The 17,721-nt window shown below is 31.2% G+C and overlaps 1 protein-coding gene and 1 long non-coding RNA gene across 2 annotated transcripts in view; one reads left to right on the plus strand and one right to left on the minus strand.

Annotated features, from left to right (window-relative positions):
* The first annotated feature begins 7,713 nt into the window (after positions 1-7,713).
* The window catches only part of LOC122270673 (degenerin unc-8-like), a 28,151-nt gene continuing 18,143 nt past the window's right edge, over positions 7,714-17,721 (plus strand). The window contains exon 1 of the mRNA XM_071177917.1: positions 7,714-7,829. Within this exon, the coding sequence (XP_071034018.1) occupies positions 7,726-7,829 (104 nt within the window). The 5' untranslated portion in view covers positions 7,714-7,725. The remainder of the gene's footprint in view (positions 7,830-17,721) is intronic.
* Positions 10,393-17,721, minus strand: part of LOC139425032 (uncharacterized) — a 35,256-nt gene continuing 27,927 nt past the window's right edge. Inside the window, exon 2 of the long non-coding RNA XR_011636218.1 lies at positions 10,393-10,721. This is a non-coding gene — a long non-coding RNA (uncharacterized lncRNA). The remainder of the gene's footprint in view (positions 10,722-17,721) is intronic.

Here is a 17,721-nt window from a genome sequence, read left to right on the forward strand (position 1 = left end):
ACCTTACGGAAGACACCATAACCCTAAAAGGAAAGAGAATCCCTTTTTTTTTCTTATCTCGTTTGTGCTGACACTGCAAGGATGAGTTTCTTTCCTCCATGGATCAATACTTGATTTTTCAGAAGAATTTCATTTGTAAGGAACATCAGTTCAAAAGTGCCTTAAGCAAAGAGGAGTTGTCAAATATAATTTTTAACTTTTGAAGTGAACTGTTAAAGTTATAAGATGTTGTATAAATTATATGCATCTTAATCCTTCGTTCTAACCATCATGATATCTCGTTTAAAAAAAATCATTTCTTAAACATATTTTGTATATTACCCATTGGCATAATGGGTGTTGTTTTGAGTTTGATGGCGTGGGCACCTTATTTGGACGTCATCACACTTTTCAACCGTGCTCAACTGTAATAGTAAACAGTGCGCATGCGTTTCTATGGCGACCGCTGCTGAATTCTTTTTTCTTTTTTTTCACTTTTAATTTTGCTATGCATTAAGTCGGTGAGTTTTTTAATTTTTTAAACTAATATGCAGTGAATATAAAAAAAAGTTTTCTTTTTACCGGTATTGTTCGCAAATATTGACTTACGATGCTCTGAAAATGAGTCACTTCTACTGCAGATCCAGGCCAAATTATGGGACAATTAGTCGCAATGTTAAAATTTCATGTCACTTTAATTTTAAAAAGCGCACTGTAATATTTTTCTTTTTTTTCACCAAACTTTGTTTATAGAACCTTTTTATAGAAATCGACCCGATTTGTCATTATATTATAATTATACCTTTAATATGCAATTTATTTTGGTTCCTTTCAATTCATAATTTAATACATGTTGGGAGAAATTATCGAACGCTTGATCTCTATTTTTATTTATTCATTTAATTTATTTATTTTGAAATTTCAGATGAGAAATAATGTGCAGACGCTGTGATATGCTGGAGGGTTTCTGCCACCGGGGTTGGATATAAATATTTTATTTCATTTTATAACCGTCGCTAAGCAGCCGACCCAATTTTTGAATTTACGACTACCAATGCTCAATTCAGTAGCCTTGTAATTCTGAACCCAATTCAGAAGACAAGGGAACTCCTGGATCGAGTTTTGGGAGAAATTTGCCTTCGTGGGGGACTTTTTGATGGAGCTAACCCGCCTTTGCATTGCATAGAGAAGAAGACCACGAGAACCTCCCACGGTTAGCCTGACGGCAAGGGGACTCTAACCCATGATCCGTCAAATACTGAGGATATTTCACGTCAGCAATGTGGTCGTTGGAAGCCGGATGCGGGATTCGTATCGACTGGGATTCGAACCCGGTTCTCCTCATTGGAAGGCGAACGCTCTATCCCCTGAGCCATCGCGGCTCTAGGACCGATGTTAGGAAATATAGACGTATCCCAATATTGGCTCCCCTATTATGATTTTGATACTTATTTCAAATTCAAGACTTTTAATAAAAGCGATGAATCTTTATCAAATAAACCTCTGAGATATATAACGCTTTTGAGTTACGTTAATAACGGTAGCGGTAACCTTATTTTCCGGTCACCTTTTTTTATAACCGTCGTTGAACAGCCGACCTAACTTTTGGGGTATACGATTACTAATGTTCAACTCCGTAGCCTTGTAATTTTAGACCCTATCCAGAAGACAAAGAAACTCCTGTATCGGGAGAAATTTGCCTTCGTGGAGGACTTTTTGATGGAACTAACCTGCATTTGCGTTACGTGGAGAGGGAAACCATGAAAACCTCCCATGAATAGCCTGACGGTATGGAGACTCTAACCCATAATCCGTCTACATTCGAGGATATTTTACGTCAGAACTGTGGTCGGTGTTAGCCGGGTGAGGAATTCGTATCCACTAACCATCGCTGGGATTCGAACCCGGTTCACTTCATTGGAAGGCGAACACTCTATCCTCTGAGCCACCGCGACCCGGATATACAAATACAATTAGGGGTTTTAAAAAAATATTAACTTGTGGAACTTCTTCCACGAAATCCGAAACCACTGATCTATATAAAACTTTCAACTATTCAGGTTCCCCCAACTCGAGGTTAGAGGATGCCTCAAAAAAAAATCTAAACTTTGAATATAGCTATTGTAAGGTAGTCAGTTATTTTTAGTAAAAGTAATTTCATTTCAAATGGTAAGTGATTTAGTTCATGTCTCCGTAATCATTATCTTTTCTTTGCCGTCTAAGTCTAAAACAGTTGCGTAAGTCTATTAACGTCACTGAACTAGAAACATCGATTTTACATATAACATCCTTCTCGATGGAAATATTTATATCTATTTGTTTTAGCTGTCCGCAGGTCATTTGAAGTGGACAAACAGTTTCCCATCGATTTTGCCATTTGTTCACCGCTCCTATAAATGACGTTCAGATCAACTTTGTCCTGATGAGTGTCATGATTGCTCTTATGGTGACATAGTTATTCAAAAATTAAACTAAAATTGTTTGAGAGCCGTAACCAAACCAGACTTCAGATATATATTTTTTCAACTGGACAAAATGTTCACGTCTTTTTATTTAAAATCATAACAGAGTCATTTTAAAAATTAAAAAAAAAAGAAGAAGAATTTCGAAAATGTTTCAAATGTTTGTCTTATGCAGCGAAAAAATGAGTGTTTTGACGATATAATAAGTTTTTAAAATGGTGCATGTTCTAATCGAATCTCCCTCTTTTAAATTTTTCGTTTTGGAATATATTTAAAAAAGAAACTAAAGTCATCTAAAAACTAATAAGTAAACTAAAACTAACTAGTCAATAATAACAGTAATCTTGCTATTTTTGATACTGTTATCGTACTGAAGATGCCTGGCTAGCGTACAGTTCTCCTTAAAAAAAAATGGTAATAAAAAATAATGACAGTCTTGATACGCCAAAATCACGGCGGTCATCATCTTGTCATAAAAATGTGTGGTCATTTGGTCAAGAAGTTTTCAGCAAGTCATCCCTCAGCGGCATCAGTCAAATTGCCGAGTCTAGGACTTGGTCTCGTCGCCTCTTGTGGATCATCTTATTTGTGTCTTGCATCTTGGGATTCTTTTATCATGCTACAACATATTTCTCTCTCTATGCTGCGTATCCCACAACAGTCGACGTAAGAGTGGAAAACAAGGGACTTCTGGAATTCCCCGGAATTACTCTCTGCAATAATAACAGGTAGGATTTCACTCTAAGAAATCTTAGTTCTCGGTGAATGTTATACATGGGTTGGGCAGTAGCGGCTCAGGGGATAGAGCGTTCGCCTTCCAATAAGGTGAACCGGGTTCAAATCCCAGCAATGGCTGGTTGATACGAATTCCGCATCCGGCTTGCAACAACCACAGTGCTGACGTGAAATATCCTCAGTGGTAGACGGATCATGGGCTGGAGTCCCCTTGCCATCAGGCTAACCGTTGGAGGTTTTTCTCTCCATGTATGTAACGTAAATGCGGGTGAGTTTCATTAAAAAGTCCTCCACGAAGGGAAATTCTCTCAATACTTGATCTAGGAGCTCCATTGTTCTCTGGATTGGGTTCAAAATTACAAGACTGCGGAGTTGAACATTAGAAGCCGTAAACCTCAAAAATTGGATAGGCTGTTCAACGACGGTTATAAAATAAAATAAAAAAATCATCTGGGTTGGTGATCGTAAGCGGACAGAGGACTTAGCCCCCTAGTCTGATTATAACTACTGAATGAAAATAATTAGTATAAAAGACTTCACTATAATTGTTTTGTGAAACTTCTAACAATCAAAGTCTATTTGATTGTAAGTTGCGAAGATCTCTGTACTGCAAAGTCCCCTTGCCATCAGGCTAACCGTGGGAGGTTTTCGTTTTCCTCTCCATGCATGTTAAGCAAATGCGGGTTAGTTCCATTTAAAAGTCCTCCAAGTAGGAAAATTCTCCTAATACTTGATACAGGAGCTCCATTGTCTTCTGTATTTGGGTTCATAATTACAAGGCGACGGGGTTAAACATTAGTAGTCGGTAAACCTAAAACATTGAGTCGGGTGTACAACGACGGTTATAATATAATATTATAAGGGATGTTCTATTACCCCTTTCTTTTGGATCGGAATTAGATTCCCATTTCAATGAAATTGTTTTAATAGTAATAAATTAAAATTTAAAAAAAAAGATACATAAAAATTAAAATAGTAATTTTCAAGCATACTAATTCCTTTCCGGATTTTTTATGCAATGTAATTAAAAAATATCCTTTTTTTTCGATATGTTTGAAATAGATTTTAGTTTTGAAAGTTTACTCATATATATTTCAAGTTCGAAGAAAATTTTATTCGTCTCACGGTATTCATAGGCCGATTTTATTATTGGCCCAATAATTTAATGGTTGCCTCTGGCAAAACTTGTGTGTTTTATCGGAAGTAAAAAAGATGTCTTGCATGTGGCAATGAATTATTTTTTAATGTAAATGAATGTTTGTGGTAATGAATTATGAATTACCATAAATTTTAATTCTAATGTTTAATTCTAATGTATTATAAAGTTAAAAATATAGAGGAATACGCGGAAAATAATCTAATAAAGATTAATGAAAAAAAATTTTTTAAAATAAAATGTTTTGAAAAATATTTAAAAAAATTTTTATTTAAAAAAATTTTTATTTAAAAAAAATATTAGAAAGCCGAAAAAGAAAATAATGAAACGATATAATCTTGTCGTCAGCTCACACGATTATATCCGCAGAAAGAATAAGTGCTTTCTAATATTGTATTAATATAGCCAAAGCAAAATATGTCAATACAATAGTGTGAGGAGCACCCCAAAAAATTTTAACGAAAATCGAACATATTAAGTAAAAAATGTACGAAATAAAACATATCAAGCAGAAATAGAAAATAATATGCAAGAAAAATACAAAATAAAATATAATCTATAAAGCGAGTAGCGACTTCAAATGAGCTTACACGTTTCGGAATCTTTCAATAATGATTTAAAATTATTTTCATATTATTACTGGTAATTTAAATATCATGGAAAACTTGGAACTCAGAAATTTAAGGATAAAAGGCACAAAATTTAGACCCATTTACCGTATATCAATTAATAAAATTCTAAAATATTTTCTTAATGACTTCAATAATTTTTATTTAAAGATATCAAATAGATTCTCTTTACCTTTAGGCAAGTTAACAGAAGGGAACTGGGCTGTTTATTATTACTTTAAAAACTCTGTTTTCAATAATAAGGAAAATTTAAATAACAGTAGCAATTCGTCAAATTTTTCTAAAATTGAGCGATCAATTAAGCAACTACAAAAAAAAATTTTAATTATCCCATTGGCAAAGCTAACAATAATTATGCAATCTTCTGTAAACAATTTTATACTTAACTTTTAAATAAGGAGTTAAAAAATAGTACAAATTTTAAGCTAAGTAATTTAAATAATAATAATATCTTAAATTTTTTTTTAGCTTTATATAAGAGGTTGAAAATTAAAATTAGCATAATGTATAATTTCCTTACATAATTATGGGTCTAAATTTTCATGAAATTCCTATTAAATTTAAAACAATCACATGTGGGTCTAATACTAACTAAACCTGGCACCATTTTCTCTAACTACTTAAATAAAATTGTTAACAATATTATAAAATAAGGCTTTTTCTAGGATTATCTCTAATAATCAACCTATTTTAGAATTTATTAACCAAAATAAAATTAATTGTGTCAATTTCCAGGATCTCTTTAATAGCATTCCCCTTTCTAAATTAAAAGAAGTTCTTTTGATTTATTAAAATGATTTTAAAAATATTGATTATTGGGAAATTCTAATTAATATTTGTCTTTTTAATAAGTATCTTTACAATAGAAAACATATTTCTATTCAAATCGATGTAATACCACGAAGATTAATTTTTCCATCTCTCTTAGCTGACCTATTTTTACACTATTATGAAAAAAATTATACTCTTACTATTAAATTTATTTTCAGATTTATTAATGATTTAATTATCTTTAATTTTCACGATTATCATTTTTGTTAAATAATATTTACTCTGAGAAATTAATCTTGCTTTGTACTCATGTTGATAATATTAATTTTAATTTTTGAGAGAAGAAGAAAAAAAAAAAGAAGAAAATATCTACATTGTTAATTTATACAATAAAAGTTTATTTATATTAATTTTAATCTAAATAAACTAATTACTTTGAATTCTAATGTTTCTAAAAACATTAATGAAATACCAATTTTAATCAAGTGAATAGAATTAAAAGAATATGTTGCAATGTTTATTTATCCGAAAAAAAAATAGACAAAAACTCTTTCAAAATTTGATTTTAAATAAATGGATACCCTACTAATGAAATTAAATTCTATATAAAATCTTCGAGTTAATTGTATGTTATTATTATTAATACATTTACACAAAACTTTCTTGCTAACTAATAAATATAAATACTTTAAATATCAACTTTATTAATTATAAACTTTAAATTATACAGTATAATCAGAATCACGATTGGGTTTCAACATCGCCCAGCTAGGCGATCAACCGCGATCACAACTTGACGAGAATCAAGGGGCACCCTCAAATATAGTCTACCCCTGTTTTCTAAGTTAATAGTGTAAGAGAACTGTTTTTATTATAATTATTATTATTATAACGTAATTCTACGTTCCATTTTAAGATAAAATTATTTAAATTGGTGTCTGATCTTATTATTAGTCAAGAATCATCGGGAGCGGCCAGAACTTGGGAGGGTGACTACCTGGGAAGATGAATGAAAATAATTAGTATAAAAGACTTCACTATAATTGTTTTGTGAAACTTCTAACTATCAAGGTCTATTTGATTGTAGGTTGCGAAGATCTGTGTACTGCAAGGAATATTACTGCCATGAGCCCATTCAAGACGTACGTAAGTTTCATACTGAAATTAAATCCTTTTATTTATTTTTTTTTGAAAAAAAGAAATGAAGCATTATTTTTTTCAGTACGATGATTATTGGCGGATGAACAAAAGTGATCGTGTTCGACTGGGTTACACCAAAGACACCATGATCATAAAATGCAAATTGAATGGGCGAATGGAAATGGACGAGGAACAATGCTACAAGTAAGTGAAAACATCGAAAGAATCGATCTGACCTGGTCTGGTATTTATAGCTGGGCATCTGAGGCCAAAAATGGTCCTTAAGTGAAGATATATAACGAATCGATCTGGCCTGGTCTGGTCTGGTATTCATAGCTGGGTATCCTGAGGCTAGAAATGATCTTTAAGTNGTTCAAAATTACAAGGCTACGGAGTTGAACGTAAGTAGTCGTAAACCCATGAAATTGGGTCGGCTGTTCAATGACGGTTATAAAAAAAAAAATAAAAAAAAGTCTACGGAGTTCAATATTAGTATCCGTAAACCCAAAAAAGTTGGGTCGGCTGTCCAACGAGGGTTATAAAGTAAAAAATCAAAAATCATCGTGGTTGGTGAGCGTAAGCGGACAGGGGTCTTAGCCCCCTAGTCAGATGAATGAAAATAATTAGTATAAAAGACTTCACTATAATTCTTTTGTGAAACTTCTAACTATCAAGGTCTATTTGATTGTAGGTTGCGAAGATCTGTGTACTGCAAGGAATATTACTGCCATGAGCCCATTCAAGACGTACGTAAATTTCATACTGAAATTAAATCCTTTTTTTTTTTTTTTTTTTTTTAAAAAAAAAAAAAANAATGAAGCATTATTTTTTTCAGTACGATGATTATTGGCGGATGAACAAAAGTGATCGTGTTCGACTGGGTTACACCAAAGACACCATGATCATAAAATGCAAACTGAATGGGCGAATGGAAATGGACGAGGAACAATGTTACAAGTAAGTGAAGACATCTAACGAATCGATCTGGCCTGGTCTGGTATTTATGGCTGCGCATCTGAGGCCAAAAATGGTCCTTAAGTGAAGATATCGAAAGAATCTATCTGACCAGATCTGGTATTTATAGCTGGGCATCTGAGGCCAAAAATGGTTCTTAAGTGATGACATCTAACGAATCGATCTGGCCTGGTCTGGTATTTGTAGCTGGGCATCCTAAGGCCAAAAATGATCCTTAAGTGATGGCATCTAACGAATCGATCTAGCCTGGTCTGGTATTTATAGCTGGGTATCCTGAGGCTAAAAATAATCCTTAAGTGAAGACCTCTAACGAATCGATCTGGCCTGGTCTGGTATTTATAGCTGGGTATCCTGAGACCAAAAATGGTCCTTAAGTGAAGATACATAACGAATCGATTTGGCCTGGTATTTATAGCTGGGTATCCTGAGGCTAGAAATGATCCTTAAGTGAAGACCTCTAACGAGTCGATCTGGTATTTATAGCTGGGTATCTGAGGCCAAAAATGGTCCTTACGTGAAGATATCTAACGAATCGATCTGGCCTGGTTTGGTATTTATAGCTGGGTATCTGAGACCAAAAATGGTCCTTACGTGAAGATATCTAACGAATCGATCTGGCCTGGTCTGGTATTTATAGCTGGGCATCCTGAGACTGAATATGGCCCTTTTCCCATTCATCATGATCATCTATAAAAAATAGCCTGGTTGGTAGGGCACTGGGCCCAAGTCAAGAAGGTCGTGGGTTCGATCCCCACCGACCGAAGACTCCCCGTGATGTAAATGGTCACTGATGCACGGTAAATCTATCGAGTCACAAAATCCTCCATGTTCCCATATAACAAATCATACCTCTGGAGTACTGATCCGGGAGTTTCCTTGTCTTCTGGATTGGTTCAAAATTACAAGGCTACGAAGTTGAACATTAGTAGTCGTAAGCCCAAAATCGGGTCGGTTGCTCAACGACGGCTATAAAATAAAATAAAATACTGAGATACAATTAACAAAATAGGGAATTAAGAAAAGATGGCACTTTGCCATAGTAATTAAGGAATAAAAATAATAATAATAAAACATAAAGATACAGATAGAATTATTTGCAAGAGAATATGTACAAAATTTGAAAGATAAATAGATTATATTTACAAGTTAGACAAACACAAAATAATTATTTACAAATATGCTAATCAACCGTAGATATATTTGAATGTATTGAGTTAGCGTTGTGTAAGTGATTGCGTGTAACAGCAAAAGACTGCTACGAAAATCATTTCATTCTAGCTTTCATTTGAGGAAATATTTATGATTACCAAAAATTTTTTTAACATCTAAAAACATACTGCATTTTACACAAGAATAAATGGTGGATAATTTAAAATCATTTATTTACACCTCATAAAAACCAGCTGTAATGGTTTTACTACCAGCCTTTACCTAGCCGAATCTGCTAATAAAAAAGATTTATTATGAGGGAGTGCCCCTTCATAATAAAAAGTTATGAAGGGATGCTCCTCCTAAAGATAAATGGGTGCTGTTAATAATCTTTCTCAATGTTAATGATATTAATTTTTAAAATCCAACAGATGGCGCTCTGCATAGGAATGTAAAAGGATTAATTGTAGTATTTAGTTTCCTCTATGGCACTGTAGCAAGAACATTATTTCTATTTTTTGTTATTAAATATATTTAATTAAATAAATATCTTTAGTAACATATATTTAATTAAATAAATATATTTAATATCATATATTAATTAAATAAATGTATTTAATAAGATATATTTAATTAAATAAATATATTTAATAACAAAAACTAGGAATGGTGTTCATGGTACAGTGCCATAGAAGAAACGGAATACAATTAATCCTTTTACATTACTACGCAGAGCGCCATCTGTTGGATTTTAGAAATTATTATTGATAACATTAAATATTATTAACGAGGGCATCATACCTCCAAAATATATATAAAATATAATTCTACAATACTTATAAAATAAAATATTTTTTTAATTTAAAATTTTTTAAGTATTTTTTACCCATTAATAATTTGTAGAACACCATTTTCAAAAGACATAACTTTGTGGAAATACAATAGCCGGAAAACCACATTAATCTCGAGAAAGTGGCAGATATGAATATGTATTACAATCGTAAAGCAATTCTTTTTTCGAATTTTATTCAAACAGAAAAAAAAAACATATAACAGAATTCATATTATTATTATTATTATTTCTAGGAAATTAGAAAACTGACATATTTTTAAAAACGATGACGACGCATATATGTTTTTCTACCCAACTACAATACTGATTATTATTGTATTTCATATTTTCCTTCCTTTTATTGATATTGTTTGAGTTTACGAAATTGTACGCATTGAAAATGGATTAAAATGAGTAAAAAAATATCACCCACCAATTAATAAAAAAAAAGTTTAAAGTGTCCCTTTTTCTCTTCTTGTTTGTTTTGTTGTTTGTTTTGTTACAAATGTGAATTAAAGACTTAATAAATTTGGCTAAGAAAATATATTTCACCAGAAAAATAAATGATTAAAAAAAAATTTTATTATTAAAAACAGCGAATTGTTGTAACAGCAAATTGTCACAACAGCAATTGTTATGTCAGTGTTATATAATTGTTATAACAGCAATTGTAAACAGCAAAACAGAATTTGAAACTAATACAAGTGTCTTATCTTGTGCAAATGAAATAACATGTAAGGACTCAAAGTAGGAATGAAGAATTTTTAGCGCTGACAACAGGTTAGAGCGCATGCGCTGCGGCTGTCTAGAAAAAGTTGCCGTACTCTACATCGAAAATGCTTGGGCACTTCTCAATTCCACGGATCTACTGTTATGAGCTTTCTTTTATTATTCTAGATATAAAAGAAAATTCAAATTATGTTATACAAAGAGAAAGCTTCATCATTCTGATTATTTTGCTTCAAAACAATATAAAGGAAAATAATTAATTAATAATAGAGCATAAAATGAAAAAAACTGAAAGTAATAAAAATATATAGTCATTCTTTGATTCGTATCAATTTTAACTATGTATCACGTTTTCAAAAACTTAAGCAACGAAGGATGTTTTAAAAAATTTCAAACAAACGTGCGATAAAAAAAAACACCAGCTGTAAACAAAAAAATACATATAATAATAACAATTTCGAATGGGACAAAGTTACGTTATAACTTTAATCTTTATTATTATTTTTTTTTTAAATGAGAAACTTCATAAATGTGTGGAAACTCTTGTACGGGAAGTATAGTTTTTATTGTTGATTTTAAACTTTCTCAAAACAGAGAAAAACATACATTATTTAGAGGTTACTAAAAAATTTTAACACTAATAATAAACTGCTTCATATTGTGAATAACAATAACTATTACCAAAAAAGGATCAATATAATCAGCGTCAAATAACATCTTAAAAAATATACATGATTCTTTAAGTAAAAATGAAAAGTATTTAACCTTCTTATACTGAATATTATTATAAGAAAAAAAATAGAACATTAAGATCATTTTGATTTTAGAAACAATCATGAGTAATAAAAAGTGTACTCTATAAATTTCAAAAACCTTTTTTTTTTTAAATTTACAGTGTTGCAAAAGGTACTTTAATTATTAAAAAAAAAGTGTTAGGGCATTTACCCTTGAATGTATTTATTAGGTCTACCAAAACGTATTACCGAAAATTTTGTTTATAAGTTTGAATATGTAAGTGTTACTGTGAATGACCGAAATTGGGCGGTCGTTGACTTCCACTGGTGAATGTTGACAATCACATAGTCGCTTCGGTAAATGTCCGAAATATAGTTAAGTGCCACTGTCCGGTATACATTTACCCGGAATGTCCTACATCAATGTTTTTTTTAAAGTTCAGTTCCACTACCCGGTATGCACTACCTTCAATGTTTTTGAAGGTCAAGTGCCACTGACTAGTATGCATTTAACCGGTACTCCAAACACTGATGTTTCTCCTATTCTGTCCTCAACAGATATTAAAATCTCGAATAAATTCTAATGATATCAGTGAATAAATTAATATCAAATCGGCTATAATAAATATTTCAGACATTCACCAAAGCGATTGTGCGATTCTTGACATTCACCGGTGAATGTCGATGTGAGACATTTTGTCTCTTGGTTCGTTTTTATGTCCTCTTAATGATGACCAAGGACTATTTCAATTATAGCTTATTTATTACTAACTTCTTGATTATAGAATTATTTACAGAAAAGTTACAAATAGATACATGAGCTGTTGAGTATAATGTTTTTGAAGCGCAACTGCTCCCTTTCTTTTTGTTCTATCATCGTTCAATTACAACTCTACCCTTCGGCGTTCAAAACTAATCTCGTGTAAAAAATCCTCTTTTCTCATAAGACAGTCCTTTGCTCCACCCTCAAGGTAGGGGACGACACCTCCAATGTCCTTCACCCTCTGACCCTCAGGTCAAGGGGTCAATCAAATGCGTGGGAGAGGAATCAGGATCCTGACAGTCGACATTCTCCTGATTTCGGATATTTACGGTAAAATATGCGCATGTTCTTTTGATCCATATGTGGTCGTGTCTATCTGTATTTATGCATTTAAGGGTAAATGCTATAATTTGTTATTATTATTATCTTGGCCAAAGAATACCTTGTTTGCCATGGTTATTATAAAGGTAGCTTTTACATCACGCGTGTACTTTCCAGTGCTAGATTACCCATTAGGCCAAACTAGGGCATGGTTTGAGGCCCCCAATGATTAGGGGCCCCCTTAAAATGGATTTTTTGAAAATAAATTTTAAAAAATTATGAAAAACAATGATTTTTTTTAAAATAAAAAAAAAAATCAATTTCAAATATATATTAATAAAATACGATAATTTTCTTCACATAATGTTAATCATATTTATTTATTACTTATTTTAGTAATTATTTATAAGTATTATTATAAGTTATGTATTATAAGATTTATTAATGTTTTTTTTAAGATTTTTGAATAACAATTTTATAGTAGCGTTGATTCTGTAAAGTGTTAATAAATTTCAAATTTTTTCAAAATGTTATGATTATTTTTTAGTTCTAATTTCACAAAATAAAGTAAAATTTAATTTATTATTATTTATTTTTATTTCAAATATGCTTCCTTAAATGAAAAGATAGATAAATACTTTTATATTTGAATAAATAAAAAATATACGAGAAAAAAAATTTAATCTAAGAGCCCCAAAAATTTGAATGGCCTAGGGCCCCGTGTACGACTTAATCCGGCACTGGTACTTTCGCGCACAGAACTTTCAGGTAGACCCAATATTATTATAAATTTCTATCTGTAGCTCCTCTCGAAATGAGCCGTTAGAATTTAAAACTTCAATAACACACAATTGGGTATCTGATGTTCATTCAAATGAATATAAAAATTTTTAATTGATTTCTTGTAAAAGTCGTAGATTCATAATTACATTTTTATTATTGATCCGATAAATTTTGAACATGGATGGTTGACAGAATGTAAACAATAACAAGCTTCTTAAAACCGGAAGAAATTTAGAAAACTTCCGGTGTATTCCTCCGCTTACGTTATGCTGACGAGGCGGTGTGTGAACAGGCTTAGTATTCTAAGGAGTTTTATTGTGATTCGTGTTTAAATTAACGCGCAATTTTCACAATTCATAAAAGTAATTAATAAATTCTGTAATTTATAAATTCTAACAAGACGTGAATTTTAGACAGTAAGAAAATTGACACCACAACATTAAAGTGTAAGGTTTGCCGTGTTTTGAATTTTATCCCTTATTTGGCTATATAAACGTACAGTATTGCTGTTTGTTGTTTTCTGGATAGAATCATAGCATGATTGAGAAGTTTTCCAAATTCATATGCTGTTTGTTTCGTTGAAATTTAAATTGAAAGAACGCGTTATAATACAAAGCATATAACCGTATATAAGTATAATAATATTAGATGGCGGGCTTTTTCAAGCTTAGGCGTAAAAATGAATCGACAATAGTAACCTGGAAGTCTTACGCCGAATTTTAACCAATAGCGCCAGCGCCATCTGAGCTTAGCTTTGGTCCAGGGGTTTCGAACTTACATGAGGCCGGGGGCCGCAATTAAAAACACCAGTCAAATGACGGGCCGCAATTAAAAACACCAGTCAAATGGCAGGCCGCAATATAAAAATTTCATTTAGGACTCTTTTACGTTTCAAGGAACATTAAATATTACTGTCAGATTTCTATCAAGTTGTACTAAACAAAAGTATTGAATTACAAATTAAAATAAAAAGTAGATTTTTACTTGGGAAATAAATTTTTTTGCACCGTTGGTATGTTAAATTTCACAAAAACGAAGAAATGAGTGGATTTTTTTAAAGATAGAAAAGTATTTTAAACATATATAGATTTTTTACGAAAATTGTCAGCAAAAAATTACAACTAAAATATTTTAGTTCGCGGGCCACAAAAAAAGGATTCGGGGGATGCCAGTTGGTAACCACTGCTTTAGACGGTCAACTGTTCATATTTAAACCAAATTTAGCAAGCTTTTTTTCCTTAAAATTTATCTGCAATGTGCAAATTTTAAATTTTATACAATTTGGATTGAAAATTTGTATAAAACAACAACAAAATTACAGCATTTTTCTATAATTTAATTTACTTCAAGCGTGAATGAAACGAGAAACGACTATTCTCAATACAGCAAAAACTAAATTTAAAATTTGTTTGCTAATGTTTTCTTTATTAATAATTTTTTTAAAACATTATAAAATTTATTACTGATTCAAAAAACATCATCTTAAAAAAACATTATAACATATACATTTGACTGTTTTTTACCCGAGTAAAAGTAAATATTGATGAAATAGTTTATAATTAAGAATAGTTAGAGCTTTTTTTTTTTTTTTTTTTTNAATTTTTTTTTTTTTTTTTTTACTCACAAAAACAGCTAGAAATGAATTGATTTTACTATCAGTTTTTCCCCTTTCCGTTTTACTTTCAACCCTGGTTGGCAGCAAAACTAGCCATTTTGTTGCAAAAGAAGAAACTGCGGAAACTAATAATTGGTGCACCGGAGTACCTGGCCAAAAAGGCCACTATGATTACAAACTGAATCAAAGGCCATTGATATTAAAATTATTTGGGTTAGTAAGTAAACTTAATGTTAGTAGTTAAATAATATTGTGGAAAAGAAGATAGAACAGGGATAACACAGACAGGTAATAACATAAACAATGAAAGAAAAAAAATTATTATTATTATTTATTATTAATTATTATCTATTTTTTATTTATAATTATTTACAAATAAGCAGTGAGTGATTAGCATTGTTAGTAGTTGAATTAGTAATTTGAATCAGAATGAGCCGCAGTAATTCCGCGAAGGATTGGGCCAACCCGAGAAGGTGGAAAATGGTAATGATGATAGAGGAGATGAGGAGCCAGTCAGGGGGATAGAAAAATCAGCAATACGACTCAAACGATGTCTTGGAGATTATTATAGTAGTGGAGAATTGCCTTAGGTCGTCTCCTGCACTTAGGGTCGTCTGGATCGTAGTTAGAGGAAGACCAAATAAGGGGGTTGAAGTGTCCAGTGCTCTTAAGAAAATACTTAAGAGAACTATTTTTGTATAAGTCAAGAAGGAGTTGCAAAAGAAGAAACAATTCGAGTGAGCTTTTATCATAATCCTCTCATACTCATTTTGGAAGGTAACGCCTACCTTCACCTTTTTCACTGCAAGCTTTGCTCGGATACTATGAAAAGTAACGCCTACTTTCCAACCCAAGATTTTTTTCTTTCACATGGTTAAGATGGATAGATGGGGAGTAATGATAATTCTATGTAAAACATTACGCAAACCGAAATTTTTGTTTTTATTTTTACTTACAGAAATTTTGCCAACTAAAATTTGAAAAGAGGGTGCATTCTTAGAAGAGTGTTTGATTTTTGTGAATTTCAGCGAGAGTAATAATTTTTTATTTAGAAGTTTCGACTATCACTAACAAAAACTTTTCTTTTAATCAGCCCAGCAAAGCACTTATTTATTTAGAAGTTTCAACTATCACTAACAAAAACATTTCTTTCGTCAGCACAGCAAAGGGGAACGACATCCTCTATGAAAGGTCACGTGACATAAATTTAATTTCATTTTGATAAAATTTGAAATACATGAGCGGGAAAAGTGAGTCGAATGAGAATATTTTGGCGGTGACAATTTTTTAATGAAATGTAATATGTATAATTTAAATAATATTTAAAACTTCCCGGCTGCTTCTCTTTTTATAGTTACGCCTACTTTCTAGAGAGGCGTTTTTGAGGTTATTGCCAGTAGTAGGATGACAGAGTAGTTTTAAAGTAGAATTTTGAAGTCCAGCTTTAACTTAGAACATAAAGTTGAGAATATGTCTTTCAAAATTTCTACATTTAAAAAAAAAATCGTGTTAAAAGCAAATCATTAAAACTCATTAACTCAACTGAGCGGTAGGTAAAGGCACTTGCTTTTTCATTCATCATTAATATTTTTTGCAGAAAGTGACTCCAGACTTTGAAGCTGATGAAGTTTGAAAGGATATAAATGTCATTAAGATGTAGATTGGGAACAACGATATTTGAGAAATTGGCTAGATATATTAACGGTTTTCATTATATTTATGTACACAAAACTTTAAGTAACAGGTTAATATATTAAATTACAGTAAATTCAAGAACATTTACATGTAAACAAAATGAGATGAAATATGACAGCGTAATAACTTGTTTGAGAACCTAGTAATTTGATAATAACAATAATTTTTTTTTTTCGATTTTTTTTCTGAAAGGTCCTGTATATTTTTTGCGAAAATATGTTTTGCAAATGCATGGGTAATATGGCCTTTTCTATGGCTTTGGCTAATTTATCAATACCAGAAACGTGACTTCCTGAATTTTCATTTTTTTTAAAAAATCCTCCTTAAATATGTTTACATGTTACGTCTAGTTCTCTCCAAAAACTTAGTTACTATATTCTTCGTGTTTAAGTTCTTATCAGCGAAATACAAGCAATGAAATTGGTAGGTTTGTTTTAAAGAAAAATAAATTTCGTAATAGCAACATTCTCAAAATAGTAACAGATGATAATCTTTTGATTATAAATGATAAAAACAACGTTTAAAAGTTGATGTAAAAAAAATTTTTTTGTCTCATTCTCGTATGCAATTACATGTTCGAGCAAATTTAAGTTAGATAAAATGCAATTACAAATACAATACAACAGTTAACAAAAAATGTTAAGAAAACAAAATATAATAAATGTGCTTTTAGCTTAATAGCACATTCATTATATTATTTAATAATTTGTAGATAGATATTGTCATTATATTTAAGAGTAATTATTTATACAACATAATTATATCATATAAATAATTAGTAAAAAATGTATAAGGAAAATTAGATTTCAGTGCTGCCATCTATGAAAAAAANGCATTTAACCGGTACTCCAAACACTGATGTTTCTCCATATCTATCCTCAGCAAATATTAAAATCTCGAATAAATTCTAATGATATCAGTGAATAAATTAATATCAAATCGGCTATAATAAATATTTCAGACATTCATCAAAGCGATTCTTGACATTCACCGGTGAATGTCGATATTCTCTCGATTTCGCTCATTTACGGTAAAATATGCGCATGTTCTTTTGCTCCATATGTGGTTGTGTCTATCTGTATTTATGCATTTAAGAGTAAATGCTATAATTTTTTATTGTTATTATAAAGGCAGCTTTTACATCACGCGTGTACTTTCCAGTGCTAGATAGCCCATTAGGCCAGACTAGGCCATGGTTTGGGGCCCCCAATTATTAGGGGCCGCCTTAAAATGGATTTTTTGAAAATAAATTT

This window comes from Parasteatoda tepidariorum, chromosome 2 (genome assembly GCF_043381705.1).
Source record: "Parasteatoda tepidariorum isolate YZ-2023 chromosome 2, CAS_Ptep_4.0, whole genome shotgun sequence".
Taxonomy (NCBI): Eukaryota; Metazoa; Arthropoda; class Arachnida; order Araneae; family Theridiidae; genus Parasteatoda; species Parasteatoda tepidariorum.